Raw genomic sequence first — 13,677 nt, 5'->3', positions numbered from 1 at the left:
ATACAGACAATTCTCCCACACCATTTGCGGCAGGCTGGCTTGTTGGGGTATCTGTCCCACCCGGTACCTTATGGAGTCCTGTGTATGATTTTCTTTGGGATATGCCGGTTGTGGGGTTTAATTGAACTGCTGGCTCCACACACAGGGCACAGGCCGCAGCTGAGGGAGGTCTCATGACTAGCCGAGCTGGCAGCAAGCAGTTGAGTGGGGGGGAAGGGGGCGTTCTACAACCAAATGTGGGGCGCCAGATGAAGGCTTAAGTCACAGACAATCCCACACCACTTTGGAATTATGATTAATAGAATGGTTATTTATTCAAAGGGGAAAAAACTTACAGATTACAGTCCCAGACAACAGCCCCTCCGCGTGAACAGGAAAGGAGTCTAGGAGCCAGAAGCTGAGCCGGAAGCCAGAGAGGGAGCGGAGGACAACCGCTGCTTTTTTTAAAGAGAGAGAGACCACGCCCCAATGGGCTGGTAACTCAGCGGCTATTGGCTGAAGGAGTGGAAGGAGCTCCCGCAGCACATCTCTTGTAATACCAATAGAAACTTCTTTGGTTCCTTTAATGGTGGCTATGGTAACATACTATCATTCTGGTGTTTCCTTGGTTCCAATTTCATATTTCCTATACCTTCACTATTGTTCTGGCAATCATGTTTCAGAGAAGTTCACACTGTTCTCATCGCATAACTTGTTTCTGAGACCTTGAGCTGAGTCAGTTTGTTTGGGGGTATTTAGGATTAGTTGTGGCTCTTTCTTTCTTTTCACAACCCAACTATTCATCATGGCAAAAACATCAGCTTGGAAGTGAAATTTCTAGTTCTCTTCATTATCCACAATTTGCTTTATTGCAAAACAAACAAACAAACAAAACCTGAACTGTATCTGGTGTTTTTTTTTTCATTCATGTTTGCTTTTGCTTACTCAAAGAAAATAATGAGATTGTTGACACTAGGCCTGCTAAATGCATTTAATTCTAAACTGAAAGACTTACATGAACAGCAGTGATCTCTTACTGTTAAGCATATTTGTAATGTAAACGTATAGAGTCTTTTCAATGCACAAGTTTGGTATAATTGGGAAACATAACTTCAGAAAACATAATACTACTGACTTAACTCACCATCTAGTTCTAACAATTCACATTTCTGAGGTACTACTAATGTTTTGTAAAGATATATGATATTATTTTGCATATTCTGAGCAAGCAAATACAATGTGTTTGCCCTCACATTACTGCCAGTTAAACTAAAAGCTGATTTTGTTAAGACAGGCAATCGGTATTCAACACACTGAAGGGCTGACCTAATTGTTAAAAACCACACAATCAGGTGAAAGGCATAAAGGCTGAACAACTTAATGAAATTAAAGGGGAAGTAACTATGGAAGAAATTTTTCACTCATTCTTGCCTTCTGGAGTTATATGTGCTTTCAATATGCCTTTTCACAGGCAGTGTAGATGTGATGATTTGAAGAATAAGTTGCTAAGAAAAGCCAGCGGGGAAAACAAAATTTCCTAGGCATTACAGCCTCATATAGGACAGGAGTCTGTCACTAAAATTGCTATCAGAAACCCCGGGTGTCAATGGAGTAACCATTTTCTAACTTTGTCCTATCAGTTGAATTGGTCTCCTTGCAAACAGCCAAGCCAATGAGACAATCATTTTCAAAACTGTAAGCTGGTCAAGTTCACCAAGTAGATACTTTTACCAACATGAATATGGATTAAAAAAATCAGTAGATTCAGTAAAAAGTAAATCAGTTTGAAGAATGTTACATTTGGTGGTTGTTTGATTAAGAAATTTGCTTTTATTTATTCATTCAGTCATTCATTTGAAAAAGAAAACAAACTATCTCTTTTCATTATACATACTAATCCAAGTTCCCACTCCCCCCACCCACTCCTCAGAGAGGGTAAGGCACATTGTTCTGGGGAAGGTCCAAGGCCCTCCCAACTATATCTAGGCTAAAGAAGGTATCCCTCCAAAGAGAATAGGTTTCCCCAAACACCAGTACAAGTAGTAGGGATAAATCCTGGTACCACTGCCAGTGACCCCTCAGTCTGCCCCAGCCATTCAACTGTTAAACACATTCAAAGGGACTAGTTTGCTTCTTTCTTACTTCCCAGTCCTGCTGGAGTTGGTGAGCTCCCATTAGCTCAGGTAGACTGTTTCAGTGGGTGTGCCCATAATGGTCTTGACCTCTTTGCTCATATTCTCACTCCTCCCACTCTTCAACTAGACTTTGGGAAATCTGTCCAGTGTTCCGATGCAAATCTCTGCCTCTGTTTCATCAGTTGCTGGATGAAGGTTCTATGGTGATATTTAAGATACTCATCAGTCTGACTACAGGGCAAGGCCAGTTCGAGCACCCTCTCCTCTATTGCTTAGGGTCTAACCTGGGGTCATCCTTGTGGATTCCTGGGAATTTCTCTAGAGCCAAGTTTCTTGCTAGCCCCATAATGGCTCCCTCAATCACTGAGAGCAACAATAAACAGAAAGTTGCTTTTAGAATATTTCAGGATCGCAGTGGTTAGGAAAGTTCTAATGCCAACTCAGCAACTGGAATCAACCCTTAAGATGGGTGATTACTTTTTTGATAGCTCATCTAGAAAGTAATATGGGTTTTATGAGCTACTCTAATTCTATAATACTGTTCACATGATATTCCCCTTGAAAAATAAAAAAAAACACTGATATTTCCTGTCACTTATTTACTTAAAGAACTGAAGTCGATGGGATCCAATCTGATAAGCCCAGGTTTAAAACTGGATCAAATCATCCTATCTTCATAGTTCACTGGCAAAGGTCAGTTTTACAATTTTATCCAATCTTACCCCACCTGGACTTGACTCCTACATCCTTTAGTGAAAGCTGCACGACTTTGAAGTTGAAGGTTGTGTTCAGGCAGGCAGGACAGCTTTACTCCCACCTTGAGCTGGAACAGATAATGGATTCCACAAAGCAGGTGTCCAACTGGCCAAGGTCATCACACAATGAGTCAGTGTTGATATCTGAATTGCAGTTAGGGACAGACTCAGCATATGACAGGTTAATTTGATAAGTGTCCTTTTGTCTTACTATCATAGTGGCCTGAGACTATGGAACAAATCAAATGAGAAAGCCTGTGTCTGCCTTAGAAGGTTATGTCTTTGCTAATCCTGTAGTGCCCAGCAGGCCAGCAAGACACACTGGTGTATTTGGATGATTTTGCTTCCCAAGGGCCATTTGTTCGGAAAAAAATGGAAAGTGGAAATATGAAGTCAGTTTTCTCCTGACATTTCCAAGGATGAATACTTCTGAAGGACAAACAGGCAATCTCTCTTTAGAAACAGTCAATCCAAAGAGCTCAGAAAGTCCTTCAGCATTGCAAATAGAAGATCAGATCACCACTTCAAGGGAAAATGCAAAAAAACTAGAAGACTCAGCTATTGAGAAAGAACAGGAACGATGAGCACATTACAAATTCACGTTTCTCTCAAGTACCAGTCACATACACTAACCTAAAATCCAGACCCAAATACACCAAATATGTAAGAGTTATCTATTATTAAAGTAAAACCAAATGGGTTTAAGTTTCTAGGATATTTTAAAACATAGTAAATAAAATAGTCTTAAAGAAATCCTTGAAAGGCATTCAGGTAAGGTGCACGTATTACAATAACTTCACAGCCAGGGATGTAACTTAATTGTTAGACAACTTGCCTAGCATTTCAGAGGCCCCTGGGATCAGTCCCCTGCCCTGCTCACACCTATTATAGTCATGCATGCCTATAATACAAATATTCAAAAGGCAGAAGCAGGAGAATCAGAAGTTCAAGGTCACCCCTGACTACACAGCAGATTGAGGCCAGCCTGAGATATATCAGATTCTGTTTCAGAACAAAACAAACAGGAAAAAAATAGTTTGCAATGTTTTATTTTTCGTACTATTCTGATAAATGGCAGAACATCAGACACAAATGAATATACATTTAGATTACTATATTTCCATTTGTACTTAACAAAGGGGCAGCAAATGTAAATCATCAGAGTGAAAGATATAAAAGTCTTTTAAATGCTTAACAAAGGGAGTATATATTAATATTTGTAAGCAGAGACAGAGGAGAATCCCACATCAAATACTGATTTATAGAAATTTGTCCATATTTCATGACAGAGAAAACTGACCTAAGGGTGATTCACTGAATTGAATTATACATTTGACAATGGATCAATATCTAAACTATATAAAGAATTAAAAATTTTACATACCCAAGCTCCAAATAATCCAATTAATGAAAAATGATCCAAACAGACAGTTTTCAAAAGACGCACAATAAACATATGTATAAAAAGCTCATTGTCTTTAGACATCAGGACAATGCAAATTAAACTTACCCGAAGCTCTCTTTCATCCAGTAATGATGTTTATTATGATGAAAGAAAACAGCAAATGCCAGCAAGGTTACAGGAAAAACTTAACCTATAAGGGTTGGTGGTAATGACAATTAATTCAACCACTGTGGGAATCAGTATGGAGGTTCTGGAAAAAAAAAACCTAAAAATAGAATTTCCAAATAATTCATCTCTGTCACTACTAGGCGTATATCCCAAAGGAATCAAATGCAGTGTGAAACAGATACATATACACATGTATATGTGTACATGCCTACCATGGTAGTTGTAATAGTAACGTTTATGGTACCAGTGTCAGTGTCCATCACTGGATGAATGAATAAAGACAGTGTAGCACACATGCATAGCTCAGTCTATTCAGAAATAAAGAAAAATGAAATCATATTGTTTGCAGAAAAAAAGAATGGAAGTGAAATCAACATGTCAGACAGAATAAGCCATGATGATTGCCACATTTCTTTTTCTTGTATAAAACTGAGAAGAAAGGACAGCAAAGGGGTGTAATATGGGGAGTGGGCATGATAAAATACATTATGTACATTAATAAAAGTGGCTCAGGAAGGCCATAACTCCGTATAATTCACATCTATTATTAAGAGAGCCCATTATATCTTTAGATCAGAGGAGTCCTAATTTTTAACTGCTAACTCAGTTCTCTTTTTGCTTTGCTGTATGGATTGTAACATTTGTACCAGGAGCTACGAATCTAACAAAGTCTGCTTCCTCCCTAAAGAGTCAGCAACACAGCGACTGTGTAGGAACAGGCTGCCTTTATGTTGTCAGATTACGATGTCCTTTCTTTCCAAAGTTATAGTTGCCCAATAAGCACATTTTTGAGGATCTACTGTATGTAGAGCATTCAACCAATTGGTAGGTATAGAGTGACAGATTCCTTGTATGCAAGCAACTTTGATATGGATTGGGAGAGACAATCGCTAAAGCATCATTTAACTAAGTAGACAAACCATCAGATGTTGAGAAGAAAATAAAATTATAACTAGTGCCACGTGGTGGTGGCGTATACCTTTAATCCCAGCACTTGGGAGGCAGAGGCAGGTGGATCTCTCTGAGTTTGAGACCATCCTGGTCTACAGAGTGAGTTCCAAGACAACTGAGGCAGTTAGAGAAACTTTGTCTGGAGAAAAATTATAACTAGCATTTTGACCTTAAGGTGAAAGACTTGGGTAGCCTGTGTTTTAGCTAGGATGCTTAGGGATTAAGAAAAAAAGATTGTTAAGAAGCAATATCAAGTATAATCAATGCAGGAGCTTGACTATTCAAAATGACAATAATGGAACAGGCAATGAGTTAACATTGTCAATATGAATTCTTCTTGTAGATCACACAACCCAGGTGTAGCAGTTCATTTGTATTTTAATAAATAAAGCCTACCTGAAGATAAGAGAGTAAAACAGCCCCACTAGTCAGTCTTTCAGACCAGGCAATGTAACACACACCTTTAATCCCAGGAACCACACTAGTTTGCCATAGAAACTGGGCGGTGCATGCCTTTAATCCCAGTGGTGCATGCCTTTAATCCTAGCCCCAGAAAGGAATATAAAACAGGAGGAGACAGTTCTCAGTCTCAGCCTCATTCTGAGACTCCTGGAAGCAGGATCGCCATTTCAGACTGAGGTAGAGGTCAGAGCCAGTGACTGACTGTTCTGCTTTTCTGACCTTCAGGTTGAAGCCCAGTTTCTGTCTCTGGGTTTTTATTACTTGTGCTATACCCCTGAGTAGTTTGAATCTGGAAATGGGGATACAGAGGATAAGTGAGAACAAATGTTTGACTAGAGAATGAGGAGCTTCAGCAAGAGACAGCATTATGATATTGCTTTTCAGTATTACTTCCTGTTCCGTAATGTATCCCCTGCTGTCCTAAAACGGAGACTTACCATGTTTAATAGTCTTCTAACTATTTTAAAAGAATGAAATCATATATAAGAACTATATTCCTGATACTACTGTCCACTTTTTACATGTAAAGTGCTGAGGAATAAATGCACTAAGGAACTGTCCTATGGTAGGTTGAACAATGTGCCCCCATAGATGTGCAGACCCTAGTCATAAGAAGCTGTGAACTTATTTATGGAGTGAAAGAGGTTTTGTAGATGTAATTAGGTTTAGGATTTTGAGATGGAAATATCCTTCTGGATTTTGTAGGTGGATTTAACACAATCACAAACTTTCATAAAAAAAATCAGAGGTTAATATGGAGACAGAAGAGGGACTGATGTGTCCAAGAGCCAAGGAATGCAGGCAGCAGCCTGAAAAGGCAAGGCAATAGATTCCTCCTTTGAACCACCAGAAATGAATGGTGCTGCAATTTTAGTCTAGTAAAACTGACTTTAGATTTCTGGCTCCTCAAACTATCATATGATAAATTTATGTTATTTGTGTTGCTGTAAACCACCACATTGGTGGTAAATTTTTTATAGCAACAATAAGAAGTATGTTCCCTAAGGCCATGGAACTACAAAATAACAGAACCAGGATTTAAATGGAGTTCATTAGATGCTGGGGCAAGAAATTAAACCTCTGTGACATAGGACCTATCAAAGGCAGAAAACAAATTAACTGCTGAGTACTCTGCCCTAAAAGTGACATCCATATCAAGCCTCCAAGACATAGGGTGCATTACATAAGCTATGGCAAAAAAGACTGTAAGAGAAGAATGTTACGAAACTCTTTCTTTTGTACAAAACAAAACCATTGCCATCTTGAACACATAGCAGTTATGGTTACCCATATAAGATCCACATTAAACAAGATAGAAATAAATAAATAGATAAATAAATAAATAATAAAAAACAAGGAAGTAGGAGGGACATTAATTGGGATGAAGAGAAGGAAATCAGCAGGAGGTGACTAAGCGATGGTAATAGGGGCAAATATGATCACAGCAAAGTTTGCACATGTGTGAAATTGTCAAGATGACAAAAGGGAAAACTGAGGGCGTCCTCAATTTTCTTATGTTTCAGTGGCCCCACAGAACTGAACAGGGGGGGAACAGAAGAGGAAGAGGGAGAATGGAAAGCAGAGAGAGAGGTCCCATACCAATTGCTGTGTTCTAATCCCCTTTCCTGTTCAGTAACGACAAAGGCTGGTACTCTTAAAGTTGGGGGGGCTCGTGGATGTAAGAATTGGCAAGTTACACAAAGCTAGGAGGTTGAATAAAGAGAGCCCCCTATTCTCATGTGAGACTAAAGAAAAGAGGCTCCCTGACAAATGCCCAGCATTCAGGCTTTCTGAATCTTGTTTTTGTCATTAGTATCTTAGGACGGTTTGAAAGAGGGACAGTAATCAGCTTTCTGCTTCTACAAAAGAATGAGAAGTTCCCACATTAACAACCTTGCGATTATTATGTTCCCAGGATTCAGCTACAAGTGCATACTGTTTGCAACCCCTGCCCCCAGCTCCTTGACCCAAGCATCCAGGACACAATCGGTGATTAGTTGAAGTAAATTGAACATTTGTTATTGCCTGCTTCCACCAACAATTTTCACATTTAAAGTGCATATGTGCAGTCTGGGGATGGATTTCTTTAAAGCTCACACGCAGGTAGTTTGGCTGGGGCTGAAGAGAAAGCATTTTAGCCTCTGTTTATGATGCTGACACTACTGATCTAGGGTCTACACGTTTCAAGGTCTTAGAAAACGAGAGCTCACCCTCCAAACGTTTTACAACATGCAAGTTATACAAATTGTGATCGTTCCATAAAAGTTTATAAAGATGTCACAGAAATGGACTATTTTCCCGTTTAAGCACTTCTTCCCCCAATAAAGGGAGTAGATTAGACGTCTAAAGGCAAGAGTTGGAACAGAGCCCTAACTCGCTGCCCCAGATTCACTACTCTTCCCCAGGTAGGAGAAAGAATAGAGTGAGGAAGGAAGGGAGGGTCCACGAGCTCCAGCGCTGAGACGTTCCCCTTAGATTTCCAGCTTCTAAGGAGTGTTTGCCCCTTTGAACTTCTGGGGTCAGGAGCTCACACATTCAAGCGCAAAGGCGCGTCCCCCTCTGCGCCCTTGTCCAGGCGGAGGAGGCGGACGCGCTTGCGTGCGCGCTCAGTATAAATAAGTCCCAGGCGGCGGCCACTGGGCAGAACCAGCAGGAGCCTCTGGCCATGGCGGGTGAGGACCACCCGTGGCAGGGCAGCATCCTCTACAATCTACTGATGAGTGCAAAGCAGAAGCATGCAGCTCCGGAAGAGCCCAAGGTGCGCTTGGGGGCTCAGTGCTGGGGTTGCGCCTGTGGCGCTCAGTCCATCGTGGGTGGGGAGGGACTGCCCGGCGGGCAAGCCATGCCCCTCCTGTACCGCTGCTGCTTTTGCGGGGAGAACCACCCGCGTCAGGGCAGCATCCTCTACTCTATGCTCACCAGCGCCAAGCAGTCAAGTGCAGTGACCGAGGCGCCCAGAGCGCGATTCGGAGATCCGTGCTGGGGTTGCCCCTGCGGCAGCGCTGAGCCCCTGGTGGGCAGAGAGGGGCCGCCGGCTGGCCGGGCCCCCTCGCTCCTGTATCGCTGTTGCTTCTGCGGAGAGGAGCACCCAAGACAGGGCAGCATCTTGTACAGCTTGCTCACTAGCGCCAAGCAGACGCACGTGGCTCCGGAAGCTCCCGAGGCACGTCGCGGAGGCGAGTGGTGGCAGCTGTCCTACTGTGCGCAGAGTGTGAATGGCCCCGAGGGGCTGCAGAGTGCACAGGCCTTGGCGTTTCTGTACCGCAGCTACGTGTGCGGTGAAGAGCAGCCCCAGCAGAGCAGCGTTGCCTCTGGCACGGCCGGGAGCGCGGATCAAACGCCCGCCGCTCCAGAAGAGCAGCCTAGGGCCCCCTTGTGGGACGCCTCGTCCGGCGTGCAGCGTCCGTTGGCACTCAAAAATCCACAGGTGGTGTGCGAGGCAGCATCAGCTGGCCTGTTGAAGACGCTGCGCTTCGTCAAGTACTTGCCCTGCTTCCAGATCTTGCCCCTGGATCAGCAGCTGGTGCTGGTGCGGAGCTGTTGGGCGCCCCTACTCATGCTTGAGTTGGCCCAAGATCACCTGCACTTCGAGATGATGGAGATCTCTGAGTCCAGCGTGCTGCAGAAGATGCTCACCGCCAGGCGGCAGGAGGCCGAGGGCACAGAGCCTGCAGATCCCCTGACCACAGAGCAGCCATCCGCGGAGGCTGAGCACCTGCCCTCAGCTGCTGCAGTCCAAGCCATAAAGAGCTTCTTTATCAAGTGCTGGAGTCTGAACATCGATACCAAGGAGTACGCCTATCTGAAGGGGACCGTACTCTTTAACCCAGGTAAGCTTGACAGCCTTGTGCACTGTCTCTCCAGGTCAGAAAAGCACCATCCCTACACACAGGCACTTAGGAATTTTCAGTGGCTATAGGGGTGTTGGTGCCCACATGAAGCCTCCTGACAGACTCTGCGAAGCTGATGGACACATCCTGAATATCCTGCCAAGTGGGTGAGCTTCTGCCAGAAACTCCATACTAGATGGATTGGGTGAGGAGTAAGCTTTTTACTTGGCCCCCTACTTTTATTATCTGCTGCTACACAAGTTTCTGCCTTCGTTGGGATATGGCTTTCTCTTCCCTCTTTAGCTGTCCCTGAAGTTCAGTAACATAACTTTTTTTTTTTTTAAGAAAAAGCAAACCGGTTTTGCTCATTTCACACAAGCTCTGCTTACATTCCTGTTTTCCAAATTTACCTTTAAGAAGAGCTCCAGAGCTCCTGTTGTGTGCGGTGGGAGGGGGGGAGTGGGTGGGGGTGTGTGACAAGTCTTTCCAAGCTCCTCCTTTTCCTCCCCTTCGGGAGTTAGTAGTTCAGCCCAGCACAGATTCTGCAAGTCTGCAAAACACAAGTAGCTCAGGTGATTTTTTTTTGAGATCACGTGAGAAAGTTTTCTCACTCTTTACAGCAATTGTTAATCCTGCTCTATTGAGATTCAACGTGGAGACCAAGGTCTCAGCTTTCAGAAGTCGGCATTTCCAGCAGTTTTCCACTTTCCTTGACCCCATTTCACATCCTTTGCCTCCCTTTAACACAGGCCTTTCCCTCCTCCCTCCTTTTCTCCCTCCTCCCTCCCTTCTCCCTTCTCTCCTAGCTCACTTTCCTCCTCTATTTTTGAGTCCTCTCTCAATAGGAGTTTATCCCGCCAAATTGTATGTTTTTAAATAATAACAATGCACCCACATTTGTGCACGGTGTAACATCTAGAGAACATGGGGCCTCTTTCCTGATTACCTTTCTGTATCCCCTTGTTTTTATGTTTAAAACTTTATACAAGGTTTTAAATTATATATGAACATGTAACTAGGTTTTAACATAAGAAGATAAGTAAAGGCTAAGGAGATATGTAAACTGTGGAGTCCAGCAGTTTTCTCTGTCTCCACTGAAGGGAAGTTTTGTGTGGGTAGAAGGGTACAAGTACCAGGGTGGGGCAGGAAGATGTGAAGAGGAATTGGAAAGGAGGGCCAAACAAAACAGTACAAATGAAAATGTCATACGGAAACTTCTTTGTTTATACCCTAAAGAGATTTTTTAATGCAAAGAAAAAAGCTTGTTACTTTAAGGAGAAGGCCAGTGACTCCGCTGTGAAATGTGATTGGGTGCCTTCACAAAATGAAGCCTTGGCAAACCCTAAGTAGACCTAGAGAAGCTTTGTCAGTGGGATATACACACAATCAAATAGAGATTAAAGCTTGGGTATGGAGACAGAATAGAGAGGAAGGTGTTAATACATCGACTGTCTTAGTTAGAGATGTAATCTAGATAAGTGTTGATTGTGTTGCTTTTTATAATCTGATATTTGCCTGTAAGAGGAATGTTTCTTTTCTGTCACAGTTTTGATTTTTAAAGCATCATGCTTTAAATTTGAATTTGTTAAATTTTGTAGAAAAAGGAAGGAAAATTATATCATCATTTAACTAGATCTCTTTCAAAGTTACTTTCAAATCATCTTACACTCTGTGATGTTTTTAAGTTTATCTTTTAACCTTTTAATACCACTAAGAAGATGCTTTTAAAAAAGACTTTTCAGTCAGTACTTTTCTTCAAAAGAACCTTTTGGAACATTAATTAGAATCATATTTTTAAAACTTTTTTTCCAATTTGGAAAGCACAGTTAGTGAGCAAAATATTAATCCTTAGCATTTAATTCATTATGAACCTCTGAAGTAAATATCAGCTTGGAGTCCAATAATACAAAATACAGGAGTTTGTGATTTTGAGGGTTACAATCTAATGACTGGGAGTCGGTATAACTGTGGAAAAGAATGGTAAAATAGTTGTAACCCGGCAAAACTTCATATCATTATCAATTGATATATTTCTCATAGGTATATTTCTTTTGAAATAACATCCGTTTCTTTATCTTTTCACAGAACACAGCTGGAACTGGGATGCATTCAGTTATATTCTAAGTGTGCTCTTGTTGGCTAACCACCAGTGTTTTCTAACTGTGTGTGCTCACACCTACTGCATATCCAATAGAAATCAGTACATGTCCTCTCATTCTTAGAAGTGTTGTTTCTGAAAACTTAGGTCTGTTTTTAGCATGTTATTCTTGCCCCCAGAAAACACTTTTAATCAAGAAGCTTGAGCACATTTTAACTGGAAAGGGACAAAAAAATCTAATGTTGAATAAAAATGTAAGATCTCTGTGTTGAGCTATTTGAAATAATGAGGTTTGTCTCCTTCCAGATCTGCCTGGCCTGCAGTGCGTGAAATACATCCAGGGCCTTCAGTGGAGGACCCAGCAGATCCTCACCGAGCACATCAGGATGATGCAGAGAGAATACCAGATCAGATCGGCTGAACTGAACAGTGCCCTTTTCCTGCTGAGATTCATCAGTACTGACGCCATTACTGAACTCTTTTTCAGACCCATCATTGGTGCCGTCAGCATGGATGACATCATGCTGGAAATGCTCTGCGCAAAGTTGTGAAGGTGTGAGGGCCACTAAGTGCATTTTCCCATAGAAGAAGAAAATGATAGCTGTAGGCAGAAGAGTGCTAAGTATTGTGAAAACAAACTCTCTTGTATTTTTTACATGCATAGTATATTTGTATTCAATTGAAGAAATACTTTAGTTACAGAAAATGTAAAACCCCCTCTGCTCCACACTGGTTCCTTATAAAGGAAAACATTTGCTAACAATAGCATAGCTCCATATATCTTTAAGATCGCAGTACTATGCTAACAAGCTAATTTCACAAATGTAAATTCTCTTTCCATTGACCCAGCCAAATCAAATTTATAACAATAAGTTTTAATAAAATTTAAAGTATTAACCATTAAGTTGATTAGAGAGCGTGTTCTTGGTATATGCGTCTTCAATTTTTTAATGTAGCTAACATAACTGAAGGTATGTTTATAAGTAACTTTATGAGATTTAACAGTTTGTCAGTGCCAAAGAAAAGTTATTTTGTCTAGACCCATTTCTACCTCCATTAACTATTTAAAAGATTGTCTTTTTTCCTACTTGAGACTCACAAGGTAATCTATGTTCTGAAAGTGAAAAAAATATTTTCATAGTTTGAATTTTGAATTTTTCTATATACAATTATAGGTCTGGACTAAAGTTCCGTAATAGACCCACATTCTGTCAGGGGGACATCATCATTTCAGAAAGTTCAACATGACCATAAAACCCTAATTATATCCCATCATTTAGGTACACTGTTTGGTAACTATGAAATTACACAATCCTGATATGTAAATATGAAGCTGCCTCCAGCAACCCCTTTAAATATAATCTATAGAACTATTTCGTCCTTGTCGTAGATAAAATTCAAGACTACATAAGTCTATTCACTTTGAAGAAACACATTGCCTATTAGTAATCAGCTAATCTGGTCCAATATAATAATTCATTTAAAGGGGTCTTTTTAAAAAAATGAAACAGGGTCTTCCTCTCTTGCTAATGTCGGCCTGAAGTCAGAATGTATCCCAGGCTGGTCTCCAACTCCCGGAATTACTCCTGCTTACCTTCCCAAGCATTGGGATTATAGGCGTATGTCACTGTGTACTCCTCAAGAGGAGTCTTAAACATCTTTATGTGAAGATCTCTTTGGCAGGCTGGTGAATCTTACTGGCAACTTGTCAGGGTCAGGCACTCACAGCAATGTAACAACTGAAATACTTAGGATTTCAAAGGAAATTAATCATCTCCATGAACAATATTAATATTTAAATGTATAATTATTTTACATGAGGTATAATACATGTGCTTATTATCAAGATGTTAGATAAAAAATTGGCAGCAGGTGTACTATCTGACAGAATTTA

General features: G+C 41.3%; 1 protein-coding gene across 1 annotated transcript; it reads left to right on the top strand.

The window, feature by feature from the left end:
- The first annotated feature begins 8,497 nt into the window (after positions 1 to 8,497).
- Positions 8,498 to 12,687, top strand: Nr0b1 (nuclear receptor subfamily 0 group B member 1). The gene is made up of 2 exons (XM_048449731.3): positions 8,498 to 9,685; positions 12,090 to 12,687. The coding sequence occupies exons 1-2, from the start codon at positions 8,521 to 8,523 to the stop codon at positions 12,332 to 12,334; spliced, it is 1,410 nt and encodes a 469-aa protein (XP_048305688.3). The 5' UTR covers positions 8,498 to 8,520; the 3' UTR covers positions 12,335 to 12,687.
- Positions 12,688 to 13,677: the final 990 nt, after the last annotated feature.

This window comes from Myodes glareolus, chromosome X, assembly GCF_982192425.1.
Source record: "Myodes glareolus chromosome X, mMyoGla1.1, whole genome shotgun sequence".
Taxonomy (NCBI): Eukaryota; Metazoa; Chordata; class Mammalia; order Rodentia; family Cricetidae; genus Myodes; species Myodes glareolus.
This window is presented reverse-complemented; position numbering and strand designations above follow the sequence as displayed.

Excerpts from the sequence above, each read along its gene's own strand:
- Nr0b1 (XM_048449731.3), top strand. The coding sequence starts at position 8,521 with ATGGCGGGTGAGGACCACCCGTGGCAGGGCAGCATCCTCTACAATCTA. Across the intron at positions 9,686-12,089 it reads GACCGTACTCTTTAACCCAG|ATCTGCCTGGCCTGCAGTGC; the intron begins GTAAGCTTGACA and ends GTCTCCTTCCAG.